General features: G+C 34.6%; 1 protein-coding gene across 1 annotated transcript in view; it reads right to left on the reverse strand.

Annotated features, from left to right (window-relative positions):
* Positions 1-16,644, reverse strand: part of LOC108362161 (forkhead box protein I1-A-like) — a 20,898-nt gene that overhangs the window by 1,447 nt on the left and 2,807 nt on the right. Inside the window, exons 2-6 of the mRNA XM_017615026.1 lie at positions 3,538-3,636; positions 3,395-3,473; positions 2,799-3,154; positions 2,650-2,728; positions 2,529-2,586 (exon numbers count right to left, since the gene is read on the reverse strand). Coding sequence (XP_017470515.1) covers positions 2,529-2,586; positions 2,650-2,728; positions 2,799-3,154; positions 3,395-3,473; positions 3,538-3,611 — 646 coding nt within the window. The 5' untranslated portion in view covers positions 3,612-3,636. The remainder of the gene's footprint in view (positions 1-2,528; positions 2,587-2,649; positions 2,729-2,798; positions 3,155-3,394; positions 3,474-3,537; positions 3,637-16,644) is intronic.

Here is a 16,644-nt window from a genome sequence, read left to right on the forward strand (position 1 = left end):
GTCTGTTACTTAGCTTTATACGTTAAAATAAGCAAAATAAGCATGATCATTAAAATTAAGCTTGGAAACCCTGAATAAGCAAAATAAGCAATTTCAAGCAAAAGCTCAAACTTTTCGGCCCTGATCATAATCAAAAAATTCAAAATTTCAAGAGAAACGGTAGACCGTTTCTAATCTGTTATCCCGATGTAAATAAAAATAAATAGGAAATAAAAATTTTTAAATTATTTTTTACTCTTCCAAAAAACGAGTGATATACTAGTATCTGAAATTTAAATTGCATTCCTTGGCATATTAATTAAACATTATTACTGAGTAAGCTTTAAAAGATTATCTCAAGTAAAGAAACTAGTAGAACATAGTTAGCCTTACATATATGTACATATACATACAAGTTGATTGACTCGGTTTTTCTAAAGCGGTTTCCAACGTTGTTTTTATTTAATCTATAGGCGAACAAACCGGGTGTTTCATTTCATACTAAAGTATTAAAACAAGTTTAAATATGACCAAACGTGAATTTTTCACTGATTTTTATTTGTTTTACTTTTGATCTAAATTAACTTCGAACTTGTTTTGCTTTGCTCTTTTCTAAATAAAAGCTATCTTTACAGTTAATAGTTTTATTGTAATTTTTGGTCATGAATTCATTCAAGCATAAGCATTTGTTTGGAAAAAAGGCGAATAATCGAACACCCTATTATATATGTACATACATACACATGTACATTAGACTGCATCACTCCCATACAAAAAAAAAAATAAAATGGTACTGTTTTTCCATTGGAATTATAAAATCTATTATATTTTAATACGTCCACCAAAATATTTCGGAAAAATATTAAGATTTACGTGAGCTGGACCGATTTGAAAATACCTCCAAAAATGGAGTTTTTTATAAATAAAAATAGTTTCTTAAAGATTTTTTTTTTAAATCCCCTCAAATGACAAAACGGTTTAAGCTTAAAAAATTTGCATAAAAATATTTAAAAAAAATTTTTACGGAATCGTAATAATCAGATTTGTGATGCTGTTTTTTTTTTGTAACTTTTTTCAGAGATTGGTATAAGAAAAACATGAATAACTGAACCTAAACTCTTCCGATTTAGGCGTGTGAGGTGTCATTGGAAAGGTATTTTCTCACCCTTTATATTTCTTTGCTAATAAACTCATTCAAACGATGAAAGAGAAAGGTACGATGAACGAACGTCAATCAAAGTTGAATTAAAATATGTTCGTATTTGAAAAAAAACGTATATAAAAATTGAGACACGAATGACTTTTTTGGACAGAAATAACAGTGGGAAAATACCTTTCTACTGAGATCCCACGAGTCTAAATCAGAATAGTTTTGGCCCAGTTATTCAAGCTTTTCGTAAATCAATCTTTGAAAAAGTAAAAAAAAAACAACATCAAAGATCTCGTTCTTACGATTCCGTTGAAAATATTTTAAAAAAATTGTATGCAGATTTTTTAAGCTTAATCTGTTTTGTCATCTGAGGGGACTTTTTTCAAAAAGTTCTTTAAGAAACTATTTTTATCATAAAAAACTCCACTTTTGGAGGTATTTTCAAATCGGTCCAGCTCACTTAAATCACCATTTTTGAAGATCTCTGAAGGGAATTGTTATTTTTTGCAATTCTAGGAGGAATTGTATTCTAGCCATGCAAAATATGCACAGTTCTCTACAAAATAATAGGAGTGCGATATTTTGACCAGTTCTGACTGTTATTTATTTTTTTTGTTTATTTAATGTTTATTATTTATTTATTATTATTTGTTAAAAGTCTAACAGGTTATACATAAAAAACAACAGATACATAAATCCACATTTAAAATTTCTAAATAAAAATTCCAAGGTCCAATGTTGATTTTCAAGTGTACCTCAATTGGAGAACCAACCCATTCTCCAAGCAAACGGCACATTTTTTGTATGGAAAATTATCTGAGTTCTCCACTCGAGAGAAAAGTTTGGATATCAATTTGAATTCAAACTTTATTCTATTTTTAGTGAAACCTTGGGAAATATGTTGGATCTCCACTTAAGAATCAAGAATTTCGAAAAAACTTTCAAAACTTTAAACTTTTTATTAAGAATAAAAAAAAAATCGTATGTACTAGTTTCTTTTCCCATTAAAATGTTGTATAATGTTGTGCATGTTTCAATTTGATAAAGAATACCGTTACTTTTTGATACTTTTTTTGTTTGTTTGATGGTGTTTCGCATTTTTTCTATGCAAAGTAGTTTGTTCGACAGTTTTATTTTATTTATAAGACACTGCCGGGGGAAAAAATACTAAAATAACGGGATTTTTTTGGCAGCTTGAAACTTGCACTGCATTTTACTATAATTTAATGGGCTACAAAACCGCATACCAAAATTTTTTTCTAAAAATTCTGATTAAAAAGGTTGACGTTTTGCAGAATTTTTATAATTTTTGTATAAAGTTTGAAATATGAATTTATATAGTGTTTGTTGTACAACCAGCTAGCCTTAAAAAAAAAAAAGTACATATTATATTACTCACCCGGATTCATTATGCTGTTGTAGTTATTCGCACCCAATAAAGGAGGTGAGAAACTTGTCTACCGATAAGAAACAAATTTGAATCTTATTTCCAACTCATTTGTTTCATTCAATTAACTTACCGCTGAGTTATTCGGAAAGGTACTCCTAACTGCTGGCGGGCAGTAAGTAGACAAAGGCTGTGTGGGTATCCATTGAGTACTGAAAAAAATATATATATATATTAATTAAATTTATGTACACAATCTGGCGCTGAAAAACATGCTAATACTTTGTGTTGTATCTGTAGTATGTCTGACAAGGTGTGTGATTGAAAATCAATTTCGATGGGCAGGCATCCGTCAGCAATTTCGGAAAATGACCCACCGAACGGTAAGGCCGCTTCATTCTTCTTCTCCTTCGATAGTTGCCATTTTCGAACATATTTTCATATTGCGTATCCAGAGACCAATAATTGCCTTTCCTTTCGCCCGTACCCTCACGTGGCACCTTGATGAAGCATTCATTCAAACTCAAATTGTGTCGTATGGAATTTTGCCAACCTTTTTTATTTTGTTCGAAATATGGGAAACGCGTTGTAATGTAACTGTAAATTTCGTTAAGTGTAGCACGTTTAAGGGGTGAATTCTAAAAAATAAAACAAATGAAATAAATATATAGCTGCATCTGTCAGTTAAAGTAGCTTAAGTCGAGATAGACTATTTTCCCTTTAAAGCTATATTTCATTGGGTTCCCAAATAATATTTTAACGAATAACTAGCCGTAGGTGTAGTGCATATATAAATATTTATAGGCGCTTGGCGCTAGAATAATGCCCTAAATGTTGGCTTCAATTTCCATGTGCAACTTTTTCAATCCAAGTCTTACCTGAATAGCCATGGCAATGAGTGCGACATAACTATAGGGAGGTTTTGAGTTATTAATGTCCGCTATTTGTGTGTTATTCCTGTAAAATGCATGATCATAAATTTTAACTTTAGGGCTTAACATTTTCATATGAAACGTTGTACTTCTCTTTGGTTGACTCAAATTCATATTTGAGCTCTGAGCAATTCTTTTCTAGTGATGCAATAGAGTTGTGCATATTGGCAATAAGGTACTTGAAGATCCTAGAAAATAAAGAAATAATTTAGCAATTTCGATTATTTAACGAGGAATTTATTGATTAAGACTCCTACAAAAATGTTTGAAATTGATATCTTCATTTAGCATTAATGTATGACTTAAAAATCTACAGAAAAATCCTTTCATATCAAATATAACTGCGTGTGAATCGTACAGATTCAACGCATTTAATACAAAAACATGTATAACAGTAGTTTTTTAGTTAATGTATATAATCATGAAGAAAAACATATGTCCATTAATTGGATGTAAGTTCCATGATTTGATTTATGCAAAAAAATCGTCCAAATTTTTTTTTTCGAGTTGATCGCAATTTAGATCTAGGTGTGCGATATGTAACCGCGACCGAGAAAAGGGTGTTATCGACCAAAAAATCGTTGGGTTCTTATATTTTAAAGTCTTCAAAATGCAACACGATTAGTCCCGAGAGAAAAAAATATGTTTGGTCGATAACACCCAGACGCTGTCAAGAATGACCCTCAAAACATTAGACCATCCTCACATTATAAAAGATTTGTAATATATGTGTTCAGATTTTCCCACAAGCAGTTAGTAGATGCCTTAACCTTTCTCAACTTGCGAATGCGGTAAGCACAGTTCGGCTTCAGTGTTTGCATTGCACTACATCTCAAGCTTTTTATTTTAAGCACGTTTTCGTCTAAGTACTACTGATTGTGCCGTGCTTGAGAAAATGTTACAAAGATCCTTGGAATTCTTCAACGCATATCGATCATCGTTTTTTTTTTTGCACAAAAAGCACGAATTTGAAGAAAAAAGATTAATACTGTTTAGCAGCTTTGCTGTGATTACAACAGTGAGGAAAAAGAACGTCTGCCTGCTTTGTTGAATCGCTTAGCTGAATTTAGGACCAAGAAAAATGAAGATATCAGTCGTCACAACTCAAAAATTCCTAAATGTTCACAAGAGGTACAAAACTGTTGATAATGCGCAAGCGACGGAAGAAAAACAAAAACAGTCCTAATAGTATTTGTCCAGTTAAATAAGATGGTGATGAAGAAGAAATTTTGGCGCATGTTAGATATGTACACATGTATGTATGTATATCGTCACTACACACGAATAAAGGCGCGCTAGTGTTTTGACGGCGAAAAAAGGCGCGTAAAAAAATTTTGCGAAAAAGATGCTTATGAAAAACTTCGGCGAAGTATGTTAAGAATCTTTGACGCTAAAGTTTTTTTATGCGTCTTTTTTCGCCGTCAACTTCTGAGCTCGCGCCTTTATTCGTGTCTAGTGACGATATGGTCAATGAACTGTCTTATGGAAAATATGTAAATAGAAAAAAATTTTAAAATTTTTAGTATGTAACACTCATATGTATTAGTGGGCTGTATAAATGGTTTTTAAAGGGCAATCAAAGCATTTGCTAATTTCACTACACTTCACTTCCTGAGAGCTTTCATATACTGTCAAATGTGGACTACTGCAAATAGTAAATCAATACTTTGCTTCAATAAAACATTGCTGCAATAAAATATCAAGCACTACTGCATTTACTAACGAGTGCTACTACTGCACAGCAATGCAGCGTGTGCAGTAAAATTCTATGTATCTATATGTGCAGTGTGTGTCTATGTTACCTAAACTTTGCAACAACTTGCCCCAATTATTCTTAACTTTATAAGATACTTTAATAGAGCAAAGCTTATTTATAAGAAAAATTATGTATATACATATTAGCGTTGCCAAATGTCCCGTATTTGCTGGGACGCTCCGTATTATGCATTAATTTTTAAATAAGATTTTTCCCGAATTTTCATTATTCATTTCAACCTGTAAACTTCTACTCAACATGGTCATGCTTAAACGCGGCTATTGTGAGTAGGTCATTAGCAAGCATTATTGCATGCAACATTTTAAGAGAAACATAGCTCAAAATTACCGTTTATTTTAAGTCAAGATGAGACAAAAGTCAGTTTTGTTCATGCGTTAACTGCACCGAAATAAATTATCAGCTACAAAATTGATATGTTTCAAAAACTAAAGCATTTTATATTTAGAATTAACACGAAATAAAAATAAAGTGGTAAAGTAACGTCAGCTTTTACCGTTTGATCCAAAGGCCGGCCAATTAGCGTTTTTATAGTAAAGTCTAGCAGCTGAGAGGGTGTAGCTGCTAAAGACCACTTTCTTTTAAAGTCTTGAAGGTACTTGACCTGTTTTTTTTTTGTAACCTTCGTTCATCTTTCAATGAGAGCTTAATATCCCACATTCGGAGTTAGTTTAGATGAGTTCGGTGGATTGGTTTCTAATAATACTTATTAATAATAAGCTTTTTCTCCAATTTGAGCTAAAGTTTTACGCCGCTTCCTAACGGCAAATGGGTTTTATGAGAAGTTTGTTTTTTTTTTTCAAGGCAAAACGAGGGCCACCGCTGTTACTAAAAACCTATTTCTAAAATTTTTGTTTTGGGATGTTGCTTTGACAAGAGGTCTAACCTTGCTCATACGCAGTATGAGTACGCAACTATAACCACTGGGCTACAGCGCACAATGGTTCAAAATTGACATTTTGTGTTCACAATTCACTGGAGCCTTCATTTTTCCCTCAATTTTATTAATTTTGAAGAAAATCGCTGTGGAAGAGACCTACAATTGTTTTCAACTTCTTTTTATTATGTAACATCTTTTAACTGGAACAGGAGAATCGATTTAATCCAAAATTGCTCCTTTTTCTGCACTTTGCACTAAAAAATTGAATACAACAAACAAAAATTCAATAAACTTGGCTCAACTCGTCCCTATCAAATTTTATTAGCTTTCATTAAAAAAATAATAATATTAAAATTGAGTGAATTCCAAAAAAAAATTCCAATTTTGGACCACTGTGCAGCGGTCGCTTTTATTGGAACCAAATTTACGATATTCCTTTAAACCAGGCCAGGGCAGCGCACCCCATAAGCATGTGCAAAAGTTTTTCATTTGCTTAGGGAGTTCTGCCTGCGCTGCCCATCACTGCTTTAAACCACTTTTATGTCTAATATGCCGTAGTGATATGAAGCGGGATCAAGCCACAATAAAGTGGATACTTCATGTAAGCATAAGAATGGAAGTTATATATTGTATATCTTCTGTAAGCATTCCTTCGCATATAAACCACTGTTGTTTGTCTGCGATGTCACAAATGAGCTGCTTTTTTGCCACAAGTGTACACGGCCGGCCAAACGAGGATTGTCGAAAGAAATTTTGTCTTTTTCGCTCTCATTGTAGTTTTTTACATGGTTTTTTTATGACACTCTTTTCACCTTATAATTCTTCGGCGCTAATTTTTTGTTTAGTTCCTCGCAAAAATGATTATAAGGAGTTAACGAATATCCGCAGAACTAAACTAAAAATCCGGATATTCCCGAAGCTAAGATAATATTCGGATATCCGAATATCCGGATTTTTCCTTAGGTCTCCGGATATCAGATATTATTGAAATGCAAAATAGGACAAATAAATTAATAAAATGTCTCCATTTTCCTGCTACTCGTATGGCCAGTTCAAGACGAAATTTTCATTTCACAATACCAGGCCCTCATAAATGTGAAGTAACAAGTTTTCTATTTCTACGCACAAAATATTTTGTATGAATTTTTAAATTTCCAAAATTCTAGTTTGTGAATTTCAAAGGCGCCTAGAAACGAATTAAAAAGTTCTACAAAGAAATTTATGCGTATTGAAAACTTGCTACTTCATATCTATGAGCGCCTGGTATTGTGAAATGAAAATATCATTTCGTACAAATAAAAAATTATATAAAATTGACCGCGAGAGTTTCTCAATGGCTTTAAAATATCATGGCCTGAGTAATGAAAGCTGCTACGATTCTTTTGTTCATAGTGAATGCTTTACCAAATTTTCTTGATTTTTTGGATATCCGAAAATACGAATTAACCGGATATCCATACTATCCGGATTTTATCCGTGTCAACGANTTTTTTTTTTTTTTGTGGAAGGTGTTACAAATTTTCTCCATGCAAAAAAAAATTGTCGAACATATGTACTTTGTATGGAAGAAAATGCGTGAACATAAAAACTTCCAAAAATCAACGGTAAGTCCCAGCTACTTAAAATTTGCACTTTGTTATAATAAAATTTAATGCGTTATAAAACTACATCCTCAAAAAATCTGATTAAAAAGTTTCCAAATTTTGATTTACATAGCTTTTTTAGATTGTAAGCTACATTTTACAAAATAGCCAAAACTTGCTAAAATGTCTCTTCCATGTTTACATTCTCACCACCGTATGTACATATCTACATACATATGTAATTATAAATCTATGTTTGCAAGTATGTATATAGTAGATGTAGGTATATATATTTATGTACATATGTAACATGCTTTCGTTAGCAATTTTCGCCTTAGTCTACAATTCAGTACATACACATATGTACATATGTATGTATTCATTACATATTTACATATATAAATACAATCTTGGTATATAATTGGCGTTTGCATATTCGCTCGGTACTCAAATACTGCCTGTTATTGGTCGTTTCTTTCGTGAAAATAAAAACACGAAAGTGCCCTTAAATATGCCCTACATTCAGTTGCATCAATGGCTAATTGCTAAATTTGAAACAACAGTTAATAAAGTCAACTAATCAATGCACAAATATACAAATGTACATAATTATATGTTCATATGTATTTGGAATTGATAAGCTTGCTTTATTTTGTTGTTGAACTGTATTGATTTCTTTTTTTTTTGTGTTAATGTCTTTTTTTATGAAAACTAAATCAAATGTAAAAAATGATCCGGCGAAAAGATTACGATGGCAGGAAAAAACTGACTAGAGTTGATAAACGCTGTTAAGAGATTTGTAATTAGTAGGAAGCTATTTCCTTATTACAAGTATTTTTTTATAATTTTACAAAACTAGCATTCTTATTATTAGCAGAAAATTGCTTAGATCTTGGTTTGTTAACTTTAGTGAAGCTATTGTTATAAACGGGACTGCCTTCTTCTTCTTTATTGGCGCTGTAACCGTCTAAGCGATTTGGGCCGCGTCCAAAACGGCACGCCAGTCATTTCTCTTCTGTGCCAGCTGACGCCAATTGGAAATGCCAAGTGAAGCAACGCAGAGGAGACCTTCCTCTTCCTCTGTTACCAGCATCGCGGCCCGCGTTGAATACTTTCGAACGACATGGCCAAGCCAGCGGAGCCGCTGAATTTTAATTCGCTGCACTATGTCTATATCGTTTTAAAGCTCATACAGCTCATCGTTAAATCGTCTGCGGTATTCGCCATCGCCAACGCGTAAAAGCGCAGTTACCCACGGACGTAAAAACGGAGAACGTGTCAGCTGACACCATCTATCTTATGGGATCTGCGTGTTAACAAAAACTCACCACCGCATGACCGTGACGTATGTAGACGTTGCTTCTCTCTCTTTCTATCAACAGCATACTTGATATCTTTCTACGTACTTCTATGCTACGCTACGTACATGTTCGTGGGTAACCGCGCTCTAAAGGTCCGTAAATATTTCTCTCGAAAATTCCAAGAGCCGCCTTATCGGATGTTGTCTTTGTCCATGCCTCCGTACCTTACACCCAAGAATGATAGAATACATCATTCTTGCCTTACACCAGCACAGTACGAGGAGAGAGGACTTCACTTCTCATTTGCCTACTCAGTCCAAAGTAGCACTTGTTGGCAAGAGTGATTTTCCGTTGGATTTCAAGGCTGGCATTATTATTGGTGTTAATGTTTTTCAAACTTGTAACTGTCAACAGTGACGTGGGTGCCAAGACGCGTATTATCTTGACTGTTTTGTGTGATGACTGTAGATACTTCGTTTTGTCCTCGTTCATCACCAGATCCATTCGCTTTGCTTCTCTATCTAACCCCAAGAAGGCAAAACAGACGTAGCCCTTGTTTTTACCGATAATATCATATGCCCACAACATATGCCAGAAATTGTGCGCTCTTGTATAGTATTGTGCCTGAGCGGTTCAGTTTTGCCGCTTTTATTAGGTCCATTCAATAACTTTTCCAGTAAGTACTTGCAGCGAGAGCGTAAAAGAAAAATAGAGAGTAAAATTGAGAGCAAGAGAAAATGTTCAGAAAAAGAACGCAAAACTAGTAAAAACTTGCGCAACTTAAGCCATTTTGACACTTTCTGGCGTGCTATTTTCTTTTTAATTGGGAATAGTTCTCATCGTCATAAATATAAAAAAATATACAATAGATTTCAATTTTTCATCCATATTTTCATTTCACTAATTATGTTTCATTAAATCATCCTCTTATAAAGTTTGTTTATATTTGAATTTGAAACATAACCTTACTTTTTGACTCCTGCAAATTCCTGCTAGTAAAATTTTTACTTGCAAGAATTTGCAGCTCTCTCGGGTTGTTACGCTCTCGAATTCGCTCTCTCTTGCAAATATTATCTTATCCAACATCAGCTTAAGGAAATCAGACGGAGGGAGTCACCTTGTCTGAAACCTCGTTTAGTATCAAACGGCTCNGCAGCTCTCTCGGGTTGTTACGCTCTCGAATTCGCTCAACGTCATTTTACACAGTATTGCTCAACGTCATTTTACACAGCCGTATTAGTTTCGCGGGGATCAGTGTGGCTTTAGACCTTTAAAATGCACCATAGACCAGGTATTCACAATACGCAAAATCTTGGAAAGGCCTGCGATAATAGGATCGATACACCATCTATTTGTCGATTTCAAAGCCGCTTTCGACAGCACGAAAAGAAGTAGTCTTTATGCCGCGATGCCTGAATTTGGGGCATTCATTGAATAGCACGGCTGGCATTCCGTTATCATCGACTGGAGGCTCGGGTTCGTTTTCTCCACTACTTTCAGCACTGCTAACATTCAGTAGGGTGGTAAAGTGTTCCCTCCATAATTTAAGTACGTTCTGGACAACGGTCACTAGGTCGTCATTGTTGTTCTTACAGGAGTTCGCCCTGGTCTTGAAATATTCCGTAAGTCGCCTAACCCTCTGATAAAATTTTCGGACGTTTTTCCTGTCGGCTAGCATCTCAAGCTCTTCGCACTCTTGTTTTTCGGCCTCTCTCTTCTTATTGCAGCAAATACGTCTCGCTTCCTTCTTCATTTCCCTATAACGGTCCCGCATGGTTCGCGTTGCGCCCGATCGCAGCGTGGCCCTGTAGGCGGCATCTTTTTTCTCTGCAGCTTTTTGACATTACTCATTGTACCAGTTGTTCTGTCGGGCTCGCTGAAATCCAACTACTTCTTGGGCGGCGGTACTTAATGAGCGGGAAATATAGTTCCACTGCTCTCGTATGTCGGTTTGTTGAAGAGTGCTCTCAGAGAGCAGGTGTGCAGGTGCGAGAGTCGAGTGGCGAATAAATTGGCAGTCTATTGTGATTGCAGCTTTTCGACGTTAAGCTTTCCTTGCATTATTCGGTGTACAGAGACGGGTGCGTATCTTGGCTGCAATAAGATAGTGATCCGAGTCGATATTTGGCCCTTGGAGTGTACGTACGTCTGGACGCACTGGAAGCGTGCCGTCCATCTATCACAACATGATCGACTTGGTTTCTCGTTTTTCGATCTGGAGACAGCTATGTAGCTTGGTGGATTTTCTTATGTGGAACCTAGTACTACATATTACCATGTTTCGGGCCCCGGCGAAGTCGCTCAGCCTCAGTCCGTTATCGGACGTTTCCTCATGGAGGCTGAATTTTCCGACAGTGACGCCAAGAATCCCCTCCTTGCCCACTTTGGCATTAAACTCGCCGAGCACGATTTTTACATCGTGTCGGAGGCAGCGCTCATATGTACGCTCTAAGTGCTCATAGAAGAGATCCTTGTACGCCGATGAACGAGATGTTGAAGAATCTCCCTTTGATACGGATTATGGTTAGACGTCCATCCACCGGGGTGAACGCCAGTACTCGGCGACGGAGTCTCTCTCCTATCACGAATCCAACAGCGAATTTGCACTCCTTTACGTGGCAACTGACGTTGCAAGGCTCAGCAAAAATATTGGCTGCTTCCTCGGGACAACTTGCATGTTTATCCGTGTTATCTTCTATTTTTGAAAGTAATTCACGATCTTTATATCCAAACAATTAAAAATGTGCAAAAAAAGATCAAAAGGAGTCCTTAACTTTTATAGGAGGGGTTTTTACTCTTTGGGGACAATGGAGGACATTTCGTGACATAGGAGGACCAACCCATTTGTACGCCAAATCCCCCAATGTGTTCTTATCTGTACCCCTTTCCGCATTTTCATTCTGGCACCCCTAACCTTACTGCATTTGTGCTGCTTTCGTCAAATTTGGCAGCTGGCTTATGATGACGCGATATTTTGCAGCTACAACACTTCTGCATAAAAAAAAAAAAACTATAAATTTGTGCTGAATGCTACATTGCATTTTGAAAACTGATTGTGTAAGCATTATTGCTATGTACGACTCTGAGTATAATTTAGCAGTTGCAGTACATGCATACATATACGTGTCTATTTGTATCTGATTTTTAAAATTTTACATTCATGTGTCAATATGTATGTACATATTGTATGTATGTATAGGTAAATACAAACTAAGGTTATTTCTTGAGATAATCAGCATTTATTCAATGCTGAAACGCAAAAAAGTAATTCGTTTGCTCTTTGGCTATAAATTTGATATGTATGTATGTAAATCTTTTAGATGGATTGTCAGTGATTAATAAGGAACTCAATTCGAAAAAGTATTGGGCCGTTATAATGCCAAAGATTCGCCGGTTGGTAGCAAGTGCTTCATAGTAGCTTACTACGATGCAATTAGCGCATTTAGCGCTATTTTGGTATACTTTTTGTGGGAATGATAAATATGTATTTATATGGTCAAACCATCTTGATTCCCTGATGTATTTGCCGATATCGCCTATAGTTACGGTGACCATTCGTAACGATTTTGGCGGGAGAGTACAGATTTTGAGAAAATTTTACCGCTGAATATTTTTTAAAAATCGGGACGTATAAGTGTCCCGATTCGTCATATTTGTACCGATTAAGTCCGGATTTTCAGTGTTTTATCTATTAATTTAATAAGAGTCTCCTTGTACTCTGGCCCGAAAACAATTTTTTTGTACAAACGTGGCAGCACTTTCGTTATCACAAAGGTCATAGAATATAAGGGCGCCATAAACATAGCCAGCATCCTTGTTTTCTATGATCTTTGGTTATGTTTTATTCTTTCAAACTAGTGCTCTCGTCTAAATTTTTTTAAGGTCTTTATAATTGTTTGTTAAGTTTTTTTAATGAAACGATTCTAACTTGAATTTAGTGAAATTATACAAACTTATACCACTCGAAAAAATCATGGATATAAAAAATATTAGGTGTAGATACAGTGGCGAAAATATAAATAGGGAAGAGTCATTTTAGCATTATTTGGCTATTCCTCTCGATTATTTAATGCTTAGTATTAATGTTTATTATTTTTTACGAAAGTTTAGCTCGTTATCTAACAAAGACCATGTAAGTCAAAATTTCAAACTTTGGACAAAAATGAGCAAAATTTGACAAAGATACACATCAAAGTTTTGAGCTTTTTTATTAGATCTCTTAGAAACGTTATGACTACCGTTGATTTTGGGTAAATTTGTTGTGGAAGGTATTGCTCATTTTTTCCATACAAAAAAATTCAGCATAGTAGTACTTTGGATGGGAGAAAATGCGCGAACAAAACTTTGCCAAAAATCAAGGGCACTACTTTAAATTTGCCCTTCATTGTACTAAAATTTAATGGGCTACAAAACCGCATACTCATGACAATTCTAGCAAATGTTATTAAAATATTTGAAATTTTGGTTTGATGTTCTACATACTTTTTATTTTTTTATTTACATGTTTTTGAGATAGTAAGTTATATTTTCATATAAGAATATTAAGAATTTCTTAAACAAAGAAAAGTAGCCAACATTTGCTAAAATGTCTTTTCCCTATATATATTCTCGCCACCGTATATATTGTGTGTATACATTTGTGCGATAATTTTTAATTTGTTTTCCCTTTTGCTTTGTTTTAAATAAAACTATATTAAGAGATGTTATGTCTTTTTATTCTAAAAACAAAAATTTTTGTTCAGATTCGACGATTTAGAAATGTCCCGATTTGGCCAAAGAAATCTGGTCACCGTACCTACAGTAGATCAAGATACATACATCCTGTCATGTCATTATGTCATGTCTCCGATTCGCTTCAACATTTTTTATGGATTACTATACATGAAGTAAGCTAACACGTAAACGAGGGAATCTTTTTTTCGAAGATATGATCTGTCATAGTTCGAACTTTTTCCTAATTCTGACCATTCATGTACTTCTTCAGAGCGTTATATCTCGGGTTCTACTCATCGTAGAGACTTCAACTTAAAGCTAAAAAGCGGTAATTTTAAAGCTAAAAAGCGGGCTTAACATTTCAATATACAGTATCGGTCATATCTATAGCACGCCATTTCAAAGTGATATTGTGTGCCACTTATGTTTATTTATTTATTTTTAAGAATTTTCAATTAAAATTTAGTTCATTCTCAGACAAACCCCATATATACCCAAGATGGATTATTTTGGGAGAGTCAACAATTTTTTGTAATTGGTTTTCGAAAACTTAGGATGAGATATATTTAGCAAGGTGTTAAAAATCGGGTTTTGCAAAAATTTAATTTTTATTGCGAATTCCGATAGAATGCCTATGCAGAAATAATATTTGTACGGCAAGATTTTTCTTCAAGGTGACATACGTCTAGAAATGGCCGTGATGAAATCTTTACGATGAGCAGAACCCGAGATATAACGATTTGAAGAAGTACATGATTAGTCAGAATCACTTAGGCCAAACTTTAACAGATTATATCTTCGATGGAAAAAAAGAAAATGGTTGCTAAAATTCTAGATACATAAGTACTTATGTGCATGATATATTAACCAGGTCTAGCCTTTTGAACATATAAGAAGGTAATTTCCATCATTTACAATTAAATTTAAGCGAACTGCTTTTAATATGTTCTTTAAATATACATATATTTTTATTATTGCGTTTACTTTCAAGGTGTGTCAAAGTTTGGTCCCTTGAAATAATTGTAACTACTGTTAATGTAGAGAAATTAAAACAAAAAAAAAAACTGCTCAAATGTGCTCCGTTTTGATTTTCGAAGGACGAAACTTGATGAGTCATAAAATTGTAATTTTGGTGGTTATTTGCAGAAATGTTCAATATCTGGTTAAAGGGAGAGTAGATTGTCTCATTGTTAAAAAGCTGCAAGTCTGACATTTAATTTGGTAACGATCGAATACTATTTGTCAAAGATCTATTGAAAAAAGTCGACTCATCGCTAGTTTTTCTTCATCTGTAAAAATAACTTAAAAATATATGAAAACGAATGCTCGAAAGTCAACAGCTTTTATAGGAGCCGGCTACCCAGATTTACTGAATTTTAAAGTCCTCGAGAGTTCCTTTGAAGGACTATGAAACTGGACAATCAGCCTCATTGCGAGAGTCGTGCCGAATGCAAGTCGTTTTTCGAGAGTCGAATCGTATCGAAAATTTAGCGTCATTGCCTAAAATTTCCACTCGACTAGTATATTAAAACGGAAGAACTTGGCAGCACTGCATAGTTTTCGACAATTTTCGTCGTTTACTTATTTCAGCACGACAGCAGACAATGCTAATGTTGTCGAGTCGTACAATTCAGCCTAATTTACGACTTACGCAATGAGGCTGAATAATACCCTGTAATCGGCTTCGGCGAGACCGTTTGTGTCCTTAGAACAATTTACAGTATCCTTTTTGAAGTGCAACTTCTTAGTCGAGTTCGGAGATGGTTGCGTTAAATATTTAACACCAAGCCATAAACTCTATCGTTCGTTCGATTTTTAAAAATGAGGTGTCACATGAAAGGCCTTGTCCTTCGGGTGTACACCATAGCCTTAGTTCCATGAAAGGAGTTGCCACATACTAGAAAATCGAATTCAAAATTTCTCTGCCGCAGAGGGTTGCGTTAAATATTTAACACCACGTCATAAAATCTGTATCGTTCGTTCGATTTTTAAAAATGAGGTGTCACATGAAATGCCTTGTCCTTCGGGTGTGCAACGTAGCTTTAGTTCCATGAAAGGAGTTGCCACATGTTAGAAAATCTAGTTCAAAATTTCTCTGCCGCAGAGGGTTGCGTAAAATATTTAACATCAAGTCATAAAATCTGTATCGTTCGTACGGTTTTCAAAAATGAGGTGTCACATGAAAGGGCTTGACCTGCAGATGTGCAGTATGGTTTTAGTCTTTTAAAGGGTTGCCATATATACGAAAATCAAATTCAAATTATTTATTAAGTTAAACGAATTATCCAAATATGGGTATCAAATGAAATGGTTTTAAATAAGTTGTATTTTCTAGCTAAATGTAGGAGGATTGCCACCTGTTTCAAAAGTAAAATTTAGTTAAATTATACAAAAGTCTTACGCTCAAAATACTATGCAGTACAGAAAGAGCTTACAGAAATACAATTAAAATATTTTTGAGGTGCCTGAAGAGGGTGGCCACCTGTTTAAAAAGTTAAACTCAAATTATTGAAGCAAATCTTATTATTATAGCTCCGTTATGTTTGCGATAAATATTTAACGCCACGGTACAGGTAGCATATGACGGGTATAGAAAACGAATAGCTGCGTTAAACGCCAATTGGGCGGGAAAAGACTAATGCAAAGACAAGAATATAATCAAAAACAAATATAAAGATAAGATGAAGATGAAGATGAAGATGAAGATGAAGATGAAGATGAAGATGAAGATGAAGATGAAGATGAAGATGAAGATGAAGATGAAGATGAAGATGAAGATGAAGATGAAGATGAAGATGAAGATGAAGATGAAGATGAAGATGAATAAGATGACGATGAAGATGAAGATGAAGATGAAGATGAAGATGAAGATGAAGATGAATGAAGTCAGATGAAGATGAAGATGAAGATGACGATGAAGATGAAGATGAAGAAGAAGATGAAGA

This window comes from Rhagoletis zephyria, unplaced genomic scaffold (genome assembly GCF_001687245.7).
Source record: "Rhagoletis zephyria isolate East Lansing unplaced genomic scaffold, Rhagoletis_zephyria_1.1 Rzeph_scaffold_00952, whole genome shotgun sequence".
Lineage (NCBI taxonomy): Eukaryota > Metazoa > Arthropoda > Insecta > Diptera > Tephritidae > Rhagoletis > Rhagoletis zephyria.